Here is an 18,443-nt window from a genome sequence, read left to right as displayed (position 1 = left end):
AGCCAGTCCAGTAAATGGGTGTAATACGGAAACACGTACCTGCCAGCGTTCCTTGAGCTTTCGGATTACACGCGGCAGTGTCGAGCCTTCATCTCGGCGCGTAAGTATTTCCTCGTAAGATTTGGGCGTGTGGAATACATTCTTTAGACAATCAACCGAGGGCAGTTCAGTTCCGGTGATGAGGCGGTAACCCGACCTCATTAATCACCAATCTCTTCTCCCCACGTTGCTTGATATCATCCGTCGGTTGATTCTCGCTTGCCAGTCCAACGGCTCCCTCTTCCTCCGTTTTCCTTCCAGAGACTTCGAATCCAGATAGAGAAAGGGGGGAAACGTTTGGCGTAATTAATATATGATTTATTACGGCTTAAAGCCTTAACCACGGGCTTGTTTTGCAACTCCTAATAAAGGGCAAAGAAGATTGAAGAGAGGCGAGAGAGTGGGAGAGGGAGAGGGAAAGAGCGAGTGGACTTGGAGGAGGAGCGCGATCCTCCGCCGTGGGATCGACAACCGGGTCGGATTCCCGCGTCGGGTCGCCGTGGAGCTGGTGGTTCGGTGAGATCGCAGCCGCTGGTGGGTTACTTCCGCCGCCTCTCGCGATCTCCCTTGCCAGTATGACGCTTGGTTCCTAGACGATTTCTTTTTACGATCTCCTCGTTTGGACGTTCTTGATGTCGCTAGGTGCCTCAGATCGTTTTTAGCTTTGGTTGTTTGGTTGATTCTTGCGGATTCTTGGACACGATGATGGGGTTTTCGGGGGCGATTTGGTTTCTGCATAGGAATATTAGGGTTTTGGTTTCATCCGGCTACACCGAGACGATCGCTACTTAGATCGTCAGGTTTTATTACATGAAATTAGCGGGCACGTTTTGGAACGGAAAGGTTTGGTTCTAAAGCAACCAAGAACCGGTGGAGTAAGCGTCGACTGTTTCTTCTTCTCGTATTTTGTTTTTGGGATATGATAATTTTCTTGATTTTTGGGGAAAAAGTAGCAAAGACTTTGCACGGTTTTCATTCTGGTTTGATGAGGTCCGTGGAATCTCTCAGTGAAGCATCAACGCATTTTGATTGTTTGATGGACACTCCTAAATCTTGATCGTTATCTTTCAGCAACTGATCAAACAAATATCTCAGCATGGGGTCTTGGTCACTTGATTTGTTATGTTTATGTGTTTGGATGTCTCATTTGTTGCTTCTCATCGATTGTTATCCGGTTCTTGTTTATAGATATGCACTTTTTGTTTTTGTAGGAAACGACACTTATTTTGGAGAACATTTGGGTGCAAATGGATTAGTTTTATGCTAATGCTTCAAAACAAATGTTATATGGAGAATCTTGTTTTATTGCATATTGGACTGGCAACTTCTTAGCGCTATTTTTCTTGGGTATCTTTAGTTTCTATAATATTGTCATGACTAGAAACGAAGTAGTAAAGTTGATGTCCTGTCTTGGCTTTTGTCCCTTTTTCGTTGCGGCCAATCGTTCATACTATTTATTGTTGACCTCCAGTCTGTCTATTGCTTTGGTAATTTTATGCTAATGCTTCAAAACAAATGTTATACGGAGGATCTTGTTTTATTGCATATTGGATTGGCAACTTCTTAGCGCTATTTTTCTTTGGTGTCTTTAGTTTCTATAATATTGTCATGACTAGAAACGAAGTAGTAAAGTTGAAGTCCTGTCTTGGTTTTTGTCCCTTTTTCGTAGCCACCAATTGTTCATACTATTTATTGTTGATCTCCAGTCTGTCTATTGCTTTGATAATTTTATGTTATTCATCTGGTTCACGATTGCTTATTTCACTTGCGAATGTACATGCTATGAATTGCTTGAATTTTCCAAAGATTAGATGTGATGAATCGGTAATTCCTTTTCTATCGTAAGTTGGTTTTATTGTTTCAGTGCTTACAAGTAGAACACTTTGTTGACAGGTCCTGATTCCTTCATATCAGCCTAATGGCCAATAAGATGGGTTTTCCAATGTAGGGTGGTCGCTCATCTTCCCACAGACCTACTGCTTTCTAGTTTTTGTTCAAGGTCTGCTGGTCCAGTATTACTTTCTCACTTAATGATCGATCCTGTACTGCACCTTCTCTCTATAACCGCGTCAGCCTCCGTGTGTGGCGTGTGCTCAAGAGAGAAGAAGAGAAAGAAGAAAATCATCTGTTTGGCCGAAGTATCTGTTGTTGATAACTGTGGATCCTACTTATTCCATGTCGCCTAACTTGGACAGCCCCATTAAGACCCAGATGGCAGTTTCCGTCTTAACCCACACCCTTAACTACGAGTACCATCGGAGCAACCAAAGTGAAGGAAAACCAAGTGGACGAAGGCGTGTGTTTGTTCAAACTGAAACTGGATGTGTATTGGGTATTGAACTGGATCGTGCGGATAATGCTCATACTGTGAAGAGAAGGTTACAGATTGCTCTTAATGTACCTACCGATGAGAGCTCGCTCACTTTTGGTGACCTTGTGTTGAAAAATGATCTCAGTGCTGTCCGGAATGATTCACCATTGCTTCTTACCAGGAATTCCATGCATAGAAGTTCCTCCACTCCGTGCCTCTCTCCTACTGGAAAGGACATCCACCAGCAAAGGGATCGGAGTGGCCCAATCGAAGTTTTAGTGTGCTCTAGCCGCTGCTCTCGAACAAGACAGCTGGTCAAGGATGTTGTGAAGGCTATTAAAAATGGCGTTGCTCCTTTACCGGTTCACAGTGGGCTTGGTGGTGCCTACTACTTCAGGAACACCAAAGGTGAGAGTGTTGCAATTGTGAAGCCCACAGATGAGGAACCATTTGCACCGAATAATCCTAAAGGTTTCACTGGGAAGGCCCTTGGACAACCAGGCTTGAAAAGGTCTGTGCGGGTTGGTGAGACTGGATTCAGGGAAGTTGCTGCATACCTCCTGGATTATGATCATTTTGCCAATGTCCCCCCCACGGTCCTTGTCAAGATCACTCATTCGGTTTTCCATGTGAATGAAGGTGTTAACTCTAATACTAGCGGCAAGGCTGTTGACAGGAAGCGGAGTGCAGTCAGCAAGATAGCATCCTTTCAACAATTTATTCCTCATGACTACGATGCTAGTGACCATGGGACGTCCAGTTTCCCTGTTGCAGCTATACACAGGATTGGTATCCTCGATATTAGAATTTTTAATACTGACAGGCATGCTGGAAACCTCTTGGTGAGGAAACTTGAAGGGGCAACTGGTAGATTTGGGGCTCAGACAGAACTTATTCCAATCGATCATGGTCTCTGCTTGCCGGAGAGTTTGGATGATCCATATTTTGAGTGGATCCACTGGCCACAGGCATCAATCCCTTTCTGTGAGGATGAGCTTAAGTATATTGCAAACCTTGATCCGGTGAAAGATTCTGAGATGCTTCGTATGGAGCTGCCCATGATCCGCGAAGCATGCCTTAGAGTTTTGATCCTGTCAACAATTTTTCTCAAGGAAGCAGCTGCATTTGGGCTTTGCCTTGCAGAGATTGGTGAGATGATGAGCAGGGAATTCAGGGGCTTGGAAGAGGCGCCAAGCGAACTGGAAGTTGTGTGCATTGAGGCAAGACGGCTGATAGCAGAAAAAGTGGTCATTTCTCCAGTAATCAGTCCAAATTATGATGACACAATTCAGTTTGATATTGACTATGAGGAAGCTGATCCAGTGATGCCGAAATCTCCATCTTTCAATTTTGGATCCAGAGGAAGAATCTCCAGAAACCCGCTGTCAAGATTAGAAGAGAGCTTGGAGGAGCAGGAGGAAGATGATGAGAACATTGAGCACAATATGGAGGATACTACTTACTGCTCGGATGCCCGTGAGTGGCCTCCACATGCCTCAAGACTGTCCGCTTCTTTGAAGACCATGACTCTTGCTGGGAATAGTCAGAACTATGTGGCTGGTGTTCCAAGAGCTAATTTTACCACTGGTAGAAATAGCGGTGGTGCCAGTGGGCTTCAGGGTAGGAATAGTAGGAGTGCGAACGAACAGCTGCCTGCAAGTGTGAGCTTCGTGAAGCTGGCTAACATGGGAGAAGAGGAGTGGTCAGCATTTCTTGAGAAGTTCCAGGAGCTGCTGCAAGGTGCATTCCGTAGCCGGAAGTGTGGTGCCACTGGCCAGAGGCTCAAGCAGAGGTTGGGCAGTTCTTGTCAGTTTTGAGTGTAGAAGATAGGTATGGAGAGTTGAGAGAGGTTGTTTTTACAGCGGTTGACTATGAGCCCTTATCTAGTAGGTGTAATGAAGGGAGAAGGTGGCTGTAAGAATCAGATTGTTGTGTAGTAGTATTATGTTTGAGAGGATGTGACGGAGGTGAAACTCGAGTCTGTGCCGCCGCCTCTGTATATATATGTTTTATGGTTGAAGAAGGTAGGTAGTGTGATGGCCTGCCTGTATGTATGTTATTATGTTCCTAAAGAAAACACTCGGCAGCAATAAGAAAACTCAGTTCGGTGGGTAATGTAAATTTGCTGATGTCTTCTTCCCTGCATTATTAGCATGTTTATTATAATGAATCATTGCCTTTTTTTTCTTATTCACTGCTATTTCTGATGTGATCACAGATGATGCGGATCAAGCCTGGTATATATACAAAAGGTAATCAAGTTTGTAATGTGATTCTCAAGTAAGGAGGACTTGAATACTGAAACATGCACGCATATGATGATGATGATGATGATACGTGAGAAGGTGAGAGACCTCTCTCTTTTTATATGTATGCTACATGTTCACCTTCCTTTTGTCTTCAAAGGTTAGGCAGTATGGGGTGGCCGCTTTTCTCCGCCTTCCCGGTAGACAACCCACACCACCTTTTTAAACCCGTGTTGTTTTTTGAGTTCTTGGCTACGGCTGTGTATGATTTAGCTTTTCTTACCCGTAATTCAAATCAGAATGTTGTTTCTTTGCATAATTTATGATACTTTTATCTTGCCTTTCGAAAATATCATAACCAGAGTTATGACAGTTACTAGTGTAAGTTGATCGAGAATGTCGGCCATCGTAACCAGAGCATCTCTGCGTCAAGATGAACTTAAGAGAGTTCGGAAGATGCCGACAATGGGTGATGATGTATCCTTGTGACTTAATGTCCTGGACGGATCGATGTTACCAAAATATAATAATAATAATAATCTGTGTGTGTGTCCGGAAATTTGTTGTGTCATGTGCCTCCATCATTAATAAAACCCTGCTCTCATGTGTCTTTCTTTTTCGTCTTCAGGAAACATCCATGTTGAGTCGGGATCAAGGCACAGAAGGACTGGAAGATGGTGGAAGCCCACCTCCCATCCTCAGCTGCATCTCTATGATTGATGCTGAACACTTAAGGCACAACCCATGTCGCGTGTTCCCCTGTGATCATGTGTTTGCACTTGCACCATCATGCGAGGAGCCAAGTGGCGTACTTTCTTAAGCCAGAAAGGGTGGTTGGTTGGTGGTAGGGACATGGAAAGTGGAGATAGTATGAGGTAAGCTTCGACATCAAGAAGCTGTAGGTTACCGACTCGGGCACGTCGTGGATGTTCCCCTTTCTTCCTTATCTTAATGAGAGTAGGTGGTGAGTCGGTTTCAGGTGGAGCTGCTGCTGCTGCTGCTGCTGCTGCTGCTGCTGCGACTCGAAGATAAGAAGAAGACTGATGGTAGGAGTTGACAGTCGAGGATGGGGACTGCCTGGCTGGGACCTGTGCCTATACATTAAGCACGAGGAAGTTGCATTTGCTCAAACCACACCCAACATAGTAAGTACATCATGAGACATGATTCGTTGTTTTTATACACGCATAATGCTTCTTCTTATTGATCATGAGACATCTAGTCTTAGGTTAGTCTAGTTTGGGCATATTTAGGTTAACTTAAGACTGCTGTGAGTCTAGCTTGGGTTTTCTTTTAATTTTCTTACCTTTTTGGATATTTTTTTTTCCATATTGTTAATTCCTATTTTAGGTCATATTTACACTTTTTTTAAATTAAATTCTTTAGTTTGAGTCCCCTATCATGGACACAGATAAACTTGGAAGAGTTTAAGCTATTAGGGTCATGTTTGAACATTCCACACATTTCTTTTGGATAGAATTTTTGGTGACATATGACATTTACTATCATCTCTTCAAATAAAATTTTAGGAAGATGAGTGTTAGTCTAATTGAAAAATCTTCCGACATGAACATCTTATGAGTCTATATGCATGGGTCTTCTTCCATGGTGTTACAATCATAACTTGCATTAATGAAATTATGTGTTTTGAAGAGTATGGCCTAGTTATCTTATCCTTATCTTACTTTACTTCTCTATGATGATATTCTTATTTATTGGTTTATTTATTTTCCTTTTACGATCTTGATTGAGGGTATGTGTGTGTGAGTCTAATCAACTGGGTTGCCTACATGAGACATGTTTTATTTATGTTCTGACACAATCAAATGGTTAGGTTAACATGATTATCTAGCTAGTTCTTGGTTTTGTGAATTGTCCTAGTCGAGAATATTTATGTCTAATTGTTCTGAAATAGCTTTCTGTCTGATTTCTTGGATTTCACTCGTGTATTAATTCAGATTGATGCCAGTAGTGATTTTATCTCACTAAGACAAACTTAAACTATAATATAAGACATTTTCAGTTGATGTTAGCAAACTCATTCATGCTATTTCAGTCCAAAAACTGAGCAGTATACCTCTTTTTTCCTTGGATTGAATTACCTGCAAGCACCTTAACAGCTACCAATTCACCTGTCGGCGTTGTAGCTTGATATAATGGCCCAAAAGATCGTTGTCCTAAAACTGTTGTAAAGTTCTGTGTGGCTCTCTGGATATCCCCAGCACATATTAACCATCTGCAGGAAGTTAGATAACTATATCCCATTGCTTAAACAAGAGACTATTTGATGCGTCAGGTAAGCCAATGCTATCAAAAGAAAATTTGACTCCAAGAAGAATTTCAATCATATATCCTTAAGAATGTGTAAGCCGTGGAAAAGCAAATCGACTCTAGTTAAGACTTTGGATTACGGTCTTTCAATCATGCAACACAGAATTAAGATAAGGTTCTTCGCTATTAAGAATCTGTTCTCAAGCTGAGATGTATTTAGATCTATACATCAACTTAAATCATGACTGAGATGTGTCCGATTGAAGGACGAGCACATCCTTACTTGGTTCACTCACTAAGTACCTGGATAACATATAGACAAATGTATTGTCTTCTTTACATTATTGCTAACATAACCATGTATAGATTTCCTTAATCTTGTAAACTGAATTAACACATTATTGTCAACATACTCCTTTACATTACTGACTAATATGTAGAATGAGAATACTCCTTTAAATTAATTTTAACATAACCATGTAGAGATTTCCTTAATCTTGTAAACTGAATGTGACTATATAACATCTCCTGTGAGGGATTAATAATGGAGTTTAGAAGACTTTGGTCTTCACAGAGAGATATCAAGGTTCATATATAAAAGGTAGATATACAACAAATGGTACCATGCTGTGGTTGAAGTATTCAACCAGTATTTTGCAACTTGTGTGTTTTAAATCTTGATCTGATACCAAATCGATCCTTAGCCAGATTGTTATGGCACCAATATACCAAACATTATATCAACAATGTCAATCAATCACTTAAAATAAAAATAAAGTATAATATCAAGCGGATTGTTTTAAATTAGGCTATCATGGAAACAGCCTCTTCAAATATTTAAATATTTAAGGCTGTATACATTGACCTACCTAGACCCTGCATTGGCGGAAGCCTCGTGTATTGAGTACACCCTTTTTTTAAACAATACAAGATTTGATATACCGTTATTAATTCCTGATCAGTCGGGAATATATCAGAGGGGGTATGTACTGCTTGGTCCGACGAGTATTTAGAACCATGCTTGAAACAACTTGACATAGTTAGACATGCATGAAGGTAGCATGCAAATAGATTTATCATTGGGCCTCTCATTTAATAACTTTGACAAATTCTATCAATAAAAAGAATATCTGAACATCTTCTATAATTTTTTTTTTCTGCTACTGCAAAAGAATACTAAATATTCCTCCATTCTTGTCCAAGAACTATTCAAAAATATTTTTTTATAAAAGATTATTTAGGTGGATCAGATCGCACCAAAATTCTTGAGTTGTGTGTTTTCAGACAGAATTTAGTATGGGACACCCAACATATGTCAATCCCACACATGCCATCTATGGATACTTTGAAAGTTGATTTGATCCACCCAAGTCCTAAGTTCAGTAAATAATAGTAAATTCAAGAAAGACAATGGAGGTAAGCTTCCTAATCTGAAGTTGCCGGAGAATTTGTGACTGCAAAATATTTAATGGATAGTAGAGCTTTCATTCAGATATAAGTCACGCATTAAAAAAAAAAAAGGAAGACATTTCATCTTGGAAGTTAAGTGGTTAATCTCTTGGACTTCAGCTTAATAAATCCTATGTAACATAGTCAATCTATTTTGAAAACCAATAGATTATTTAACGACAGCAGAAAATCAATAAATCACATACTTGTATGAATATCTCGGAACGCATGAGAGAGATGCAGAAAGGTCCTTGTTTTGTTGCAGATTCCAGTGTGCATTCCTCTTTGCCATGTATTGCAAGCCAGGATTAGTGTCAGAAACAGAGAGTGATGAGAGTGATGCACTCGAGTCAATGCTCGTGTTAACGCCATTTGCACATATGGGAAGAGATGATACTCTTTCTTCATTCGGTTGGTGCTGTCCATGAGAATGCTTCTGGTAGAGCCTTATAACAATCAATGGAACATCTTGAAGTCTGGCTCAGCATTCCTTAGCACCTTTTGGTATTGAAAGCAATGGAACATCTTGAAGGCCTACAGTATAGGATGTCAAGCTTTCAATTAAAACAGAAATGCTTAAGTAGGCCAAATCGACTTCTCGATATTTATTATTTTAGTATGAAGAAAATATGATGGATGTTTTTCTTATGAAGGAGGTCTATGGAATTTGCATCAAGGGTACCTCAAGAACATCCATCCATCTTGTGAATAAAAATGCATAAATCACAGAGTTTATTAACTAAATCAGGTGGGCAGTTCAGATTAATTAAGGATCTACAGAATTTGCATCCTTAACTGAACTCATACATTCAATGTTGGTGAAGCAGATAAGCAACAATTTGACAGAATTATTATCCACAATAATGTAAAGGACGTGTTTCTGGCATGGTATTTAGGGTGATCTTTTTACTTACTAATAATCTTGCATCATGTTGTAGATTGAAGATGAAATTCCAAGAAATACCCTATTTAATTTGCGCCACATGTTGTATCTTCCATCTACATTTCACCCCCACTACTCGTTTTTGAAATCAAGAACAAAAGAAACGGAAGCTGAATTTGGGTTTTATCACTTCAATTCCAAAAAGATCGACGCCAAAGCGAAACCACAATGTCTGAAAAGAAAGCAACAAAAGAACACGCTCCGCTTCGATTTTTATGCAAGAAAACTGCGCGCATTCTGAATTCAGCATCGAGAATGGCCTTCGAGAAATAATCAAAAGGTGGTTCTTGAAATCAACGGAACGAATCGACCAAAACAAGGGGTGGAAATCAAGAACCGGAGGAACCAGAGATTGCGCAGCGAAAAGCCTCACATCATTCAAAGAACAACGAACACATACCTCTCGGCACGAAGAAAAAGAAACCGGTTATGCATCTTGTGTATCAATCCGCTGATTGTTCTCATCAATTTGGCGACAACGAGCGCAACAGTGGACTGGATCGTCGACATCGATCGAGAGAGAGAGAGAGAGAGAGAGAGAGAGAGAGAAAAGAGGTAGCGGGTCTGGCAAATGTTCGGTGGGGCAAGCAAATCTCTTCGGTGGGGCAGGCAAATGTTCCATCCCTGGCCCTCTAAGCTACTGGAACCCACATAAGATAGCCAATGAGAGGACGCATCTGTCCGCCTTGTGTCTTAGTCGAGGCAGGTGATACAGACCCTTGATATACTTCCTTGTTGTGTTGGTGTTATTGGTGGGTACCGGTTGCTAAAATGAGATTGAGGGGACACTAGAACCGAACCTTGGAGTCCATTTCATTGACTTGACTTGGGAGAGTCAACTCTGTCGTCCAGAATCGTCATCAATTTTGTTTTATCCTTTATATATATATATATATATATATATATATATATATATATATATATATATATATATATATATATATATATATATATATATATATATATATATATATATATATATATATATTTCTGTAAAGTAGTTAATTACATGCAAAACATATGTGGATAATGCTATATAAAGATCCGAGGGAATTATTTCTATGACAAATTAACATGACATGGAAGCCTAGACACTCTCTGTTAATATTCAGATTGGTTAGTATGTTGTTGAATAGTGGTCTCTATTAAGACATTCTAATAGGTCTCATATTCCAGTTTACATGTTATATATGTCATTAATTGAATATATTTTTTTAATAAAAAAAGCCTACACACTTAATTGATTAATATTTTTTGGAATCCAAATTTGTAAGCAAACAAAACAAATCACACTGTACACTCACCATTGAAGGTTTATTGTAGTAAACTTGTAATGGATTTGTGTTCATAGGCTAATGATATATATATACCCAATCCAATATAGTCTGCTAACTAATCAAACAGTATACCTATCAATCATTATTAAAGTTCAACCCATACCATGGGAGCATCTGAAATCACACTAAGCAGTACTGCTAGCTAGATCAATTGCTACCTTTCTCCACTGCAATCCAAGTAATTCTCACTATCAAGCTGGAGATTGAGATACTCAAGATTTGAGTAAAAACTTAGCATGGTTCTCTTTGGTTTTTCTTCTTTCAGATGTGTAGAAACTTGCTTTCTTGCATGTTAAGATTTTGTAGCACCTAAGAAAGCACATCTGAAAGCATCTTGTGGTACAAGATTACAGTTGAAGATTTGAAACAAGGCCTCAAGCTCATCTACTGCCAAAATTGTCCAAACCTATCAGTGCTTGGAAGCAAACAGGTAGGAAGGACTGAAGAGGCTTGTAGGCATTATTGACCACTCCTATATCCAAATATCTATTATGTGCTGATCAAAGAACAACTATGACCTAAGCCCTTTACAGTACCAAGCCAGCAGAGAGAGAGAGAGAGAGGCCATCTTCTGCCTAGGGCTTAGCATCAAGATGCTTCAAAGGAGTGTCATTGTTGATGGGAGGCCTGCGGCGAGCCTTGGTTTGGTAGTCCTTGTGCAGCATGTTGAACATCTCAGTGACTGCATCCAGTTGTTTCTTAGGTTGAATTCTCTGGAATGGGTCATGGGATGATCCATGGGAGGCTGCTTGTGCTGTTGCCTTTGGCTTCACTGCCTCACCTGAACTCCCTTTTGTATGCTTTTTGACAGTGGTTTTTGGCCTTGGCTTAGGTATGCTAATTCTTCTGGAATCCTGAATCAGAAAATGAAAATGTTGCAAATATTTAGAGGTAGAATTAACATGTCTTTCTAATGTTTTCATGATTCTCTACACTGCAACAAAATATTTCTTGTGTGCTTACGTTTATGTGTGTGTGTGTGTGTGTGTGAGAGAGAGAGAGAGAGAGAGAGAGAGAGAGAGAGAGAGAGAGACCTTATCATGCATCTTTGTTGTTGAACCAAGTATCTTCTCTTCGGAGATCTTTGCCGGTCCTGCATCAAGAAATCCAGATACTTTAAATGGATCAAGAACTTATAATTCCTGTGCCTTATAACACCATTCATGGAGCAACTACTTAAAATCTGTGTGCTAATCTCGGTTCCTTTTTTGAGACCAAGGATCATGACATATAAAGGATAGGAAATCTAAAAGGTTAACAAAGGAAAAGATATGCTAATCTTCTATTGATATCAGAATACCCGAATAAATATTCTTAATAATACAAATATTGAACAAAGACTCTGTTCATCATAAGCTTGAAGACATATGTGTTAGAAACAAACAGCTACTACTACTACTCCTTTAACCATTTCATACACATACACAGAGGCTTCTCTCCTGTTGTCGCTAAGACATGTATGAAGCAAAAAAGGAAACAAAGTCTAAATCTACGGGTTAGTGAGCTCAAGAAAAGGAGTTGCAGTGGTGTCTTTGCCTTAGTTGTTCTTTGGGGGATGGGTTTTTGGGCCACGGTAGTCAGAGCTGAAAGGTATATGGCGAACCAGTTTGACCCTCGAGTGAAGACTTGTAACACTCTCTAAGTTCGTACCCCTCTTCCCTCCATGTTTACACTTTCCAGCATAAGGTTTTGCACCTGTTTCCACTGTGTCCTTCTTCTCCAACCTTTCTGCGCTCATCTTCCTTCCCCACAGCCATCTGCTCCTGCTTGTCGTGCTGCCAGGAAGTACTTCCTGTGAAGAAAACATTGCCGAAATCACTCTCCATCGTAGGGTATTCAAAAGTTCATGATGATCTAAGAAAGCAACCTCATCGACACCCATTGCACCACCATTCTTCTCCGTCAGTACTTCAACCACTGGAGAAAAGAGGAACCAAAGTAAGTATAGATGCATACCATTCCATGATCATCTATTCTAAGAGAGGAATGGAACCTACCACTGCGAGCGCTTGCAATAGAGTCAGCAAGAGTAACCGAGCAGATCAAAAGCGCAAGAAAAAGGAACCTTAACCTTATGCACCCCATGTCCACAGAGACCTCTAAGGTGAGATTGCTCTAGAGATGTAAGGAGAGTAGCTACCCAGGATTCCAAACACTTCCATCCTTCCCAGATATAACTCAGACAGTATGCTTTTGAAAACTGGTCCCTAACAATTAAATATGCCTTCGTCCCAGTTGGTACTTTGGAGCACTCAAACCGTGGAGCAAAGTTCAAAGCATGGAGAAGAAAACTTGAACGCGGTTCTACGTATGCGTGGATGGAAGATACGGGTGCTTAGAGCCTGTCTGCCGCCATGCATGCAACGATGAGAGGGTTGGAGTCTGGTGACCATGGCTTTTGCCTAGGGTTTTGGCCGAGTCTCTATCCATGTGTTCTTGGTCCCAATAGGTTTGACCGTGACCAACGTGGCTTATGAAGCCCTTACCAGTACACATGTCGATATTTAATTGCTTCTACTTCGAACAGTGTAGTTGATCAGTCAAAACTGTGGTTGGACTGACAAAGCAAGGCTCTGAAAGATTTGTTGATATCTAAGCTACATGGAAATATATTAAGGTCAAGATTCGTGCCCGGTAAACTAGGACACATCATTTCAGCCCATCCTGTCCGATATTGATTTCCTAATGACAGGTTCGTTTCAGCAGCCTAACTATGCGCAGATCAGGTTGCAGTGGCTTGAGAACATTGTTCCATCCTTTGCTTGTTGAAGATACCATCTGGGAAACCTATGGTAGGAGCTAACTATTAGAGAGAGAGAGAGAGAGAGAGAGAGAGACTGAGACAGCAGCATCCTATATGGGAGATCATCGAAGACATAGTGAAACAATCATCAAATCTTTCTTTATAATGGAGAACAGAAATGGGGAGGGGAAGAAAGAGAAGTTGCTTGGCATGCCTTCTGATACATATACTAGAAATATTTGCAGAGAGAGGAAGAAACCTTCGAGTAAGATTTAAGGGTTTGTTTGAGAACCTGGAAACAGTATGAACCCGCAGGAGGTTTGAGTTCTCTAGGGTTTAGTGAGGCGGATGGAGTGGGAAAACAAGAGGCTGAACACTGCAGCTCCTGGAATCACACACCCATGCATCTCTTTCATCGCAAGGAAGCTGTAACAAGCACTAGGGTTGAGGATTACTGCTGGGGAGTTTAAGAACACAAGGGCGTGCTGCCCAACTCTCCGCCGGTGGGCGTCTTTTGAGAAGCGTGTCAGCTGCTCACGAGTCGGTCACAGGAAGTCGCGTAGGAAATCGTGTAAGTTTGCCTTCCTTTCTTTCGGTGGAGAACAGAAGGCTGTGTATGTTTGCGATCTGTCATTCCACGCGTCACAAACTGGCCATGGAATGAAGCATCCACGTGATGTGTCGACCCTTCTCATCATATCACCATCTTTGCAGCTTCATCGGATCAGATCACCGGGCTTTCAGCGAATCAACTCGAAGGCAAAGGAGCTCTTCAGCTCATCACTCCCACTGCGATGGTCTCGAGGCAAGCAGTCCTCACCATGATCTTGAAGCACAGATCTTCGCATTTGAATCGTGATTTTAAATTATTTTTAATTATTCAAAAATAAATTTAAATTTTTTTATGTTTTTAAAAATTATTTTAAATTAAATAAAAATAAAAATTGATGGTTTGAATCATTTTGGAAAATCAAAATTATCGAGATATACTATCTTGTATAACCATGTAGTCATGTAGATGTTAACCATGTAAGAGTTTGCTGGCCCCTGAAATCATCAGTTTCCACATCATGTTGCTCACTGATGATAGCATGTGATACATATAATGTTGTGTGGAACTTTTGTCAAACTTTGTAGAAATCATTCCTGCCTAGCTTTTGACATCAGTGAAACTTCAAAGACAGCTAACAATGATGCAGTGAAGAAAGATGTGGCTGTCTCCTGTGAGTTGAGCATGTTTGTTTCAGTAAGTCTAAAAAGATCAGGCCTCTTTATCCACCTAATTATACTGATATGAAGTGTTTGAGAAATGAAAAAGGATCACAGCATGAATATAGTGTCATCAAAATCTTGATCAAGACAGTTTAAGAGAAAATTCTAATTGTAAATGCATGACTACTTGAGAAGAAACAGACATTCTCATACTTTCAGGCCCAGCTTGACAATTATCAATGTTCAAACAACAGGTCCAGATTAAGAAATTGTACAGGTTACATACATGGAGCATGCAACTCAACCTATATGTTGAGCTGTCTATTATTGAAGGAGAAAACTTACAGGGTGCCAACAATTACATTATCCGATATATATATATGAGCCACCGGCATTAAAAATCATCCTAGGATTCAGGGGAGGCATCGGTCTTCTTAAAGAGAGAATAGGCATCACTGTATATAGCAATGGCATTTGACAGAACGGCGAGGATGATCATGAAAACCGCCAGGATCTTGCCCCACTTTGTCGCAATGCCATGAGGATCTCTGAAATAGGAGAAACAATGTTAAGAGAACTCAGAAGCGCATAAATTTATTGAAGATGATACAGAAACTACTTATGGCTCTAAAAAGCATAGAACACATCAGAATCCATCGAGCATCCAAGGGTCAGATGCGAACATGTCATTGCCATATATGCAAGCTGTACTCGGAAACAAGTCAACTTCATCAAATGGATCCATATAACGAAGTGATTTTGCCGTGGTTATTAAAGAAAAGGGAAAGGGAAGTGGCGATGGTGAATTGCTAGGACTCACCTGAGTGTAATGGCAGCAGGAAAAATGAACCCAATGCAGACTGCAGCAGTTGCACCAGTAAATTGGAAGGCGTCCCAGATACTGGGAATGAAATTTGCAGCCAAGAAAATGATCGATAGAAGCACCACTGTAATTATAGCAAACCTCCTATTGTCTGAAGCTAAGGGGCTGGCCGATGCAAAAAGTAGGCCATCCACATTGACCCGCAGGGCATGGAAGATCATGGGGAACACAAGCATGAGGTGCACAGCATAGCTAACTCTGACTGCATCATTCAGAACAGAGCTGTATGGGATGCCAAGATTGGAATCAAAATTGGCAAGCACATCATCAAGGGTGGATTCACCAAAGAGGAGGAACCCAAAGAAGCTCGTGGTTATGTAGACCGTGGAACAAAGCGCTAGTGATGTTCGTACAACAGGCTTTATCTGGGAAGGATCGTCGAGTTCGTTCTCTATAGGGTGAACTGCATAATCACAATACAAGAAAGAATGGTCAGTGTGTCAGAATTCCAAACTTTAATGAGCAAAGGTAACCAGTAATCCTGTTAAGCAGATTCATCAATCACATCATTTTGACAAACAAAAGACACACTTATAATCTGTGTGACTCTGATGTAAATAATTTTACAAACAATTTTATATGAGATTCTAGTGTTCTTACCGTTGTAATGGCAGATATATGCAGTCACAATAATTGGGACCACCGTGAAGAAGTTCCACACAGATGCTAAATCTGGTACATCCGGAAATAATTTGGGCATTGCGATGCTTCCAGCAAGCAATTTAACAACAGCAATCCCTGCTGTAATTACCACGAAAACAACTGCCAGGGCAACAGATAAGGCAGATGTGTACCTCAGTGAATCTGCCAGAAAAGAGATGGTAAGATCAGAATTGCAAAAAGAATGCAGCAATTTAACTTCTCGAAGATGACTATTTGACTTGTAAAATTGTATGAGATATTAGAGACGGTCACGATGTATTACACATACCGACACGCTTGAAGCATGCCAATGGAGCAAACACTGCCAGCATTGAGACCAGAAGAATGACAAAACGACTAGTCCACCAGTGCTGCCCGAACCATCCTTCCAAAACACCAGAGTGGTGGTAGCCACTCGAAGATGTTCCAGAAAGCACATCGCCTGGCAAAACAATCGTGATTAAGATTCAAGCCACGAGAACAAAACAATACTATGGTTGAAACAAGTTGTCAACGACTGCTTTAACTATCAGAAGGCATTCAAAGGGACATCAGAATAGGAAGAGAGAAGTAAAATAGATATGAGAAGAAAATGGCTTGGCAAAGCAATTTCATATATGAAAACTTCTATAACATTGTAATTGTCGAAGAAAATATTTGACTAGTTCAATTATCAGGAAAGGTAGTAAGTTTCAAGTTTCAGATATATAATTAAAACAACAAAATGAGAACATGAATTTACCTTGGAGGAAAAATGCACATGCATATAATGAATTATGAACTGATTAAATAAGGATGCATCAACTATAGAAATGATTACACTCTTCACCTCAGCAAGACTGATCTTATAACTGGCAATTAAAACTTGACAGATAGCGTACCGATAATGATCATGTATACAATCAACACGCCGACGTTGTTCACGATAATACACAATTGAATCAACACCTTGCCGGTTTTTCCAAATGCATCGCCCATTACTCCTCCATAGGAAACCGTTTTCCCTGCTCGGCTAGACCTGATCAACATATCAATCGATTGCTCCGTGAAGAAAGCAAAGAATACAATCAGGAGAATCCCAGGCACCAGCCCCAAGACTTTCATGGTGGCGGGCAGGGACATAATCCCTGCTCCGACGATGGTAGTTGATAGGTTGAAGACAGCCCCAGCAAAAGAAGCTCCATTGAACTCATCAAATTCCCCAGTTTCCTCCTGCTTGCTCGGTAACAGCGGAACTGTCTCATCAAGAATCCTTTTGCCCCTTCGCTGCCCATTGCTCTCATCGGGAGAAATGCTTACGATAGTCATTTGTAACACCCAAAAGTAGGACTTCTACGAGAGAAGATTAAAAGGCCTCGAGAAGTTTGCTTCAAGCAACAGATAAATTTCAATCGCAGAGCTGGAAAAGATCAAATTTTGAGAACGGGAACCAGATCAAACGGGTTGCGGGCAGAGATTCCAAGCTAAATTTTCGAGAACCAACCTGCCAAGACCCTTCGATCTGTGAAGAAGCTACAGCGAATCGAGCAATTCTAACACCCAAACATGAAATTCTTTGTACAGAGTACGATGAATGGAAAATAACTAAACGATTGTGAATAAATCGTCCAAAGAACCAAACTTTGTTTGCTTTTCCAGATCCAGGGCTTCGCAATCCAAACGGCAAGAAGCAAATAAGGATCTTTAAACGACAGACAATCAAATTTAGACAGAAACGATAACCATCAAAGAAGCACAAAACGATCTGAGGTGGATACTACGTGTCCTACACGTCTCCCGCCCTCCTTTTCCCTGGTTTGACACGGAACGAGAAGATGACTCAGGGAAAATCGCAAAGATGAGATCTTTCCAGCTCTGCGACCGTCGTCGACGACCGATGAGCGGTTTCCAGTGCGATTGAGATCGTCGGCGACGGAAAGGAAGGAGTTCTTTCTCCGCTCCTCGCCTCCTGCGGTGGGAATTTGTGGGGGAGGAGAGGCGATACCGTTGCTCGCTATTCTTCTATTTAATTACGAATTGACAGTATAACCCTTCTTAGACATAGAAAGGACTTATTTATGGACGGATAAAGTTGTCACTTCACGTCGTGATTCAGACAGGTGTTCCTTAAATGTGCGATTTGACATTACTACCCTTCATACAAATCGAAACGATTTGGTTTTGCTCGCCTTCACCGAAGGACAAAGTTGTGATTTCGGCGGGCCGTGGGAGGACAGCCGTCCAATGCTAATCCCACCGGGAAAAGGATCCGTCCCATCCACTCGCCCGCCGACCATCTCGATTGGTGTCAGAAAGGACGGTCACGTGGGTCCCACCGGTGGGGCCGACGCAGAAACGAGACGCGTATGTTCTATTATTTATTCTCAT

The 18,443-nt window shown here is 40.9% G+C and overlaps 3 protein-coding genes across 9 annotated transcripts; 1 reads left to right on the top strand and 2 right to left on the bottom strand.

The window, feature by feature from the left end:
* Positions 1-413: 413 nt before the first annotated feature.
* Positions 414-6,537, top strand: LOC135617627 (phosphatidylinositol 4-kinase gamma 5-like). Of its 4 annotated transcripts, none has more exons than XM_065118041.1 (5): positions 414-573; positions 1,933-4,457; positions 4,569-4,695; positions 5,225-5,471; positions 5,576-6,537. In XM_065118041.1, exon 2 carries the CDS (start codon positions 2,215-2,217, stop codon positions 4,165-4,167), a length of 1,953 nt encoding a protein of 650 aa, XP_064974113.1. In that variant the 5' UTR covers positions 414-573; positions 1,933-2,214; the 3' UTR covers positions 4,168-4,457; positions 4,569-4,695; positions 5,225-5,471; positions 5,576-6,537. The 4 variants fall into 4 exon arrangements, with proteins under 4 accessions (XP_064974113.1, XP_064974114.1, XP_064974111.1 ...); XM_065118042.1 differs by having other exon boundaries at positions 415-681; XM_065118039.1 differs by having other exon boundaries at positions 417-612.
* A 4,369-nt stretch (positions 6,538-10,906) lies between these two features.
* On the bottom strand, positions 10,907-13,947 carry LOC135617626 (uncharacterized). Of its 3 annotated transcripts, none has more exons than XM_065118038.1 (5): positions 13,632-13,947; positions 12,464-12,513; positions 12,247-12,388; positions 11,631-11,689; positions 10,907-11,450 (listed from the first exon to the last, which is right to left on the bottom strand). In XM_065118038.1, the coding sequence occupies exons 2-5, from the start codon at positions 12,476-12,478 to the stop codon at positions 11,172-11,174; spliced, it is 495 nt and encodes a 164-aa protein (XP_064974110.1). In that variant the 5' UTR covers positions 12,479-12,513; positions 13,632-13,947; the 3' UTR covers positions 10,907-11,171. The 3 variants fall into 3 exon arrangements, with proteins under 3 accessions (XP_064974110.1, XP_064974108.1, XP_064974109.1); XM_065118036.1 differs by lacking the exon at positions 13,632-13,947 and adding an exon at positions 12,594-13,584; XM_065118037.1 differs by lacking the exon at positions 13,632-13,947 and adding an exon at positions 12,594-13,576 and having other exon boundaries at positions 12,292-12,388.
* A 791-nt stretch (positions 13,948-14,738) lies between these two features.
* LOC135617625 (amino acid transporter AVT6A-like) lies at positions 14,739-18,062 on the bottom strand. Of its 2 annotated transcripts, XM_065118034.1 has the most exons (6): positions 17,560-18,062; positions 16,958-17,475; positions 16,366-16,518; positions 16,035-16,238; positions 15,372-15,837; positions 14,739-15,099 (listed from the first exon to the last, which is right to left on the bottom strand). In XM_065118034.1, exons 2-6 carry the CDS (start codon positions 17,382-17,384, stop codon positions 14,958-14,960), a joined length of 1,392 nt encoding a protein of 463 aa, XP_064974106.1. In that variant the 5' UTR covers positions 17,385-17,475; positions 17,560-18,062; the 3' UTR covers positions 14,739-14,957. The 2 variants fall into 2 exon arrangements, with proteins under 2 accessions (XP_064974106.1, XP_064974105.1); XM_065118033.1 differs by having other exon boundaries at positions 16,958-18,062.
* Between the last annotated feature and the right edge of the window lie 381 nt (positions 18,063-18,443).

Source organism: Musa acuminata, chromosome BXJ2-7, assembly GCF_036884655.1.
Source record: "Musa acuminata AAA Group cultivar baxijiao chromosome BXJ2-7, Cavendish_Baxijiao_AAA, whole genome shotgun sequence".
In the NCBI taxonomy this organism is placed as follows: Eukaryota; Viridiplantae; Streptophyta; class Magnoliopsida; order Zingiberales; family Musaceae; genus Musa; species Musa acuminata.
Note: the sequence above shows the minus strand (reverse complement) of the source record. Positions and strands in the feature narration are given on the sequence as shown.

Coding starts and splice junctions, on each gene's coding strand:
- LOC135617627 (XM_065118041.1), top strand. CDS start 2,215: ATGTCGCCTAACTTGGACAGCCCCATTAAGACCCAGATGGCAGTTTCC.
- LOC135617625 (XM_065118033.1), bottom strand. CDS start 17,384: ATGACTATCGTAAGCATTTCTCCCGATGAGAGCAATGGGCAGCGAAGG. Junction 16,239..16,365: donor GGCATGCTTCAAGCGTGTCG/GTATGTGTAATA, acceptor CTTTTCTGGCAG/ATTCACTGAGGTACACATCT. Junction 15,100..15,371: donor CCTGCTGCCATTACACTCAG/GTGAGTCCTAGC, acceptor CTCCTATTTCAG/AGATCCTCATGGCATTGCGA.
- LOC135617626 (XM_065118036.1), bottom strand. CDS start 12,681: ATGGGGTGCATAAGGTTAAGGTTCCTTTTTCTTGCGCTTTTGATCTGC. Junction 12,514..12,593: donor TATTGCAAGCGCTCGCAGTG/GTAGGTTCCATT, acceptor TCTTTTCTCCAG/TGGTTGAAGTACTGACGGAG. Junction 11,451..11,630: donor CAACAAAGATGCATGATAAG/GTCTCTCTCTCT, acceptor TTTCTGATTCAG/GATTCCAGAAGAATTAGCAT.